Consider the following 3,104-nt stretch of genomic DNA (forward strand, 5'->3'; position numbering starts at 1 on the left):
GAAAATATTTCGTTGTAAATTTAGAGAAAATATTTTCTTATTCAATTTCAATTTAAAATTTTAATAAAAATAATTAACTTACGACGAAATGTTTAAATCGTCGCAACTTCAAATAATTTTCATTTTTGTTTAATCGTGTCGTGCATAATTTTATTAATAAAATATTAAACTTACGACGGTTACGGATTTCATCGTAAATATTTACGACGTTTTACTTTTTTCCGTCGTAAGTTGGTTGCGCATTTTTTTCCGTCGTAAGTTGGTCGTCGTAATTGGCCTATTTTGTTGTAGTGGTAATGACTAATTCAAATCGCATTCGTCTAAATTTTATAATAACAAGGTATGTAAATTTTGATATTGATATTGATGAAAATCAATTCATAATGTAATTGTGATTTTGACTACAGAAAGTGAAAAAGTGATTGCTAAATTACAAATACAAATCCTTTAACAATTAACAAAAAGATATTATGCATGTGGAAAGGTCTGCTATATATAATATAGATTGGCCGGATGATCTCCAATATCTCAGTTAATCCACACTAATTAATCACAGAGTTGGAGTCATAATTCTTAATTAATCAATCAGATGGGTCATAAAAGATCATCATGTGCTGATATGTGGAAAGATCTTCCTGCAGAACTCCTGAATGTTATAGCTCAGAAATTCAAGTACGTGGACGAAATTACAAGATTTTCAGCTGTATGCAAATCATGGAATTCTGCAGCTTCTGAACTGAATAACCAGCTGACGTCATTCCTGCCACACAAATATCCCTGGTTGCTCCTTGCTGAAGACACTGGATTAGATATAAGTGCATGTAAGGTTGGAGGAGATGATCAAACACTACCAGACCCTGATCTTATAATTAAGAATATTCCTAGTACTCGCGGTTTGTTCAGTCTAAAAACAAAAAAGATATACTATCTTGATTTGCCCCAGGCTACAAACAAAGTAATACTAGGAACAAACAAAGGATGGTTGTTAACGCTAGGCGGAGATTTAGAAATTAATCTATTGCATCCGCTAAATAGGCTCCAATTTCCACTTCCTTCTATGCTCACGTTGCCTTCTCAAGAAGAGTATCATGATGATTATTTCCCACAACAGGCCTCCACCAAGGTTATCACTAAAGTTGCTTTGTCTTCACAAGTACCTATAAAATCTGCATTACAAAATCAGGGTACCTGTCATCTTCCCATAATAATGGTTATCTGTGAACGTGGAGTATTGGGTTGCGCTAGATTGAGAGACAACTGTTGGAAAAATGTGGAGTTAGAAGCTGGTCAAAGACTATTCCATGATATTGTTTACCACAAGAAAAATTTCTATGCTATAGATTTTCGTGGTGGAGTTCATATGTGTGAGATTGATGACAATGACGACAGAAAAGAAACGCAGTCACCCAAGGGAAAATTGATCACATCAATTCCCATTTTCAAGCATTATCAAGTTCGAAGTTATATGATTGAAGCATTATCTGGATCCCACATTTGGGTAGTGTTGCGCTTTTATATCGAAAAAAACAGTAAAGAAGATATTCCTGGAGATTTTAGGTATTATACAAGTAATTTTTTGGTATTGAAGTTGGATGTGCATCATTCTGATTCTAATGAAGTTCCATCATGTACTTGGGTAGAAGATGTAAGAGATTTGGGAAACGAGGCATTATTTATTGGGAGAACTTCATCAACATCTATAGCATCTTCCGATTGTATTAAACCAAATAGCATATACTTTACCGACGAGTTGTGGCAGTGGTTTTGGGCTACAGGAGGAGGTCATGATATGGGAATTTTCAATGTGCAGACGGGCGAAATGCAGCCTCATTTTTCAGGGATATCTATTCATAATTTCTCTCCACCACTTTGGTACATCTAAATAATTGGGCACCATAATTACTCTTCTTTTTCCTACTTGTTTTTCGGGTTTGTACGGATATCCGCTATGGAATTCAAAGGTTTTGTTTTCTGAACTGTTTACTGGTAACCAGATTCTGTGTTCTTTTGCTAGTTATCACCAGTTTATGTGGTTTATTAAAAGAGAATAAAATGCATACAGTAATGACTAATCTTTAAATTCCTCTATTGTTTATCATAAAGAAAGCATGTTGGTGTAAATTGAAACCAGATAGTCGTTTTGCAGAAGAGTTCTGGTAGATCATAGCATCAATTCATTAATTGTTTATTATCTGGATGCAGAAACAAAAGCAATAGGTATGTCTTAATATGAGCATGAGTAAACTCTGAGCAAACAATTTTGTAAACGCAATATTTTCTACAGAGAGGCGCTTAGGACTATCTAACAGGTAAATCTAATAATGTAAAAAGAGGGAACTACCTACAAGGTGATGAATATGATTGATTAAACGCAATATTTTAGAAAATATTTTAGAAAATACATAAGAGCTAATTAATATATTATACTATATTTTAGAAGTTAAATATTTATCTTAAAAAGATGAGTTATACATGTGACTTATGATATATTATTTTATAAAAAAGTAAGATATAATATTGATAAACAAAAAAGATAGTCAAATAAAAACTAATTTATACATAAACTTGTAATTTAGATCTTCTTAACCCATTATTTACTTTATTTGATATAAAATTGACTTGTTTCATATAATATATACATTAAAAATGAATATATTTAAGATGAATAATATAACTGAAATTTGAATCATTATTTGAATGACATAATAATGTATATATTGTCACCAATATAAAATAAGTATATATAATTATATTAGTTAACTATAATTTTTCAATTTTTCATTAAAAGTATTTATCTCTCAAACTAGAGCATTAATGGTGATTTACAATGTGATTTTCAATTTTAAATGATTTTTATATTAGTATTTTTAGAAGTAATTTGATTTATTCGAGATAATAATTTAAAATTATTTAAGTGTATAATATTTTTCAATTATTTTTCATTTACAATTTTTAATATTAAAAACATTATTTTTTTTACTAAATATTCTTAATCCTATTTTAATATACATATGTACACACCTGTATATACAAAAATGTGCCCAATCGGCCATCGCACACCCTCCGCTCTGCAACCAACTCTACATCTTATTTTTTAGTCTTTT

The 3,104-nt window shown here is 30.6% G+C and overlaps 1 protein-coding gene across 1 annotated transcript; it reads left to right on the forward strand.

The window, feature by feature from the left end:
- Window positions 1-589: 589 nt before the first annotated feature.
- On the forward strand, window positions 590-1,882 carry LOC141673159 (F-box protein At2g26160-like). The gene has a single exon (XM_074479891.1). The coding sequence runs from the start codon at window positions 590-592 to the stop codon at window positions 1,880-1,882; it is 1,293 nt and encodes a 430-aa protein (XP_074335992.1).
- The last annotated feature ends 1,222 nt before the right edge of the window (window positions 1,883-3,104 follow it).

The sequence above is a fragment of the Apium graveolens genome, chromosome 7, assembly GCF_009905375.1.
Source record: "Apium graveolens cultivar Ventura chromosome 7, ASM990537v1, whole genome shotgun sequence".
NCBI classification, from domain to species: Eukaryota; Viridiplantae; Streptophyta; class Magnoliopsida; order Apiales; family Apiaceae; genus Apium; species Apium graveolens.

Coding starts and splice junctions, on each gene's coding strand:
- LOC141673159 (XM_074479891.1), top strand. CDS start 590: ATGGGTCATAAAAGATCATCATGTGCTGATATGTGGAAAGATCTTCCT.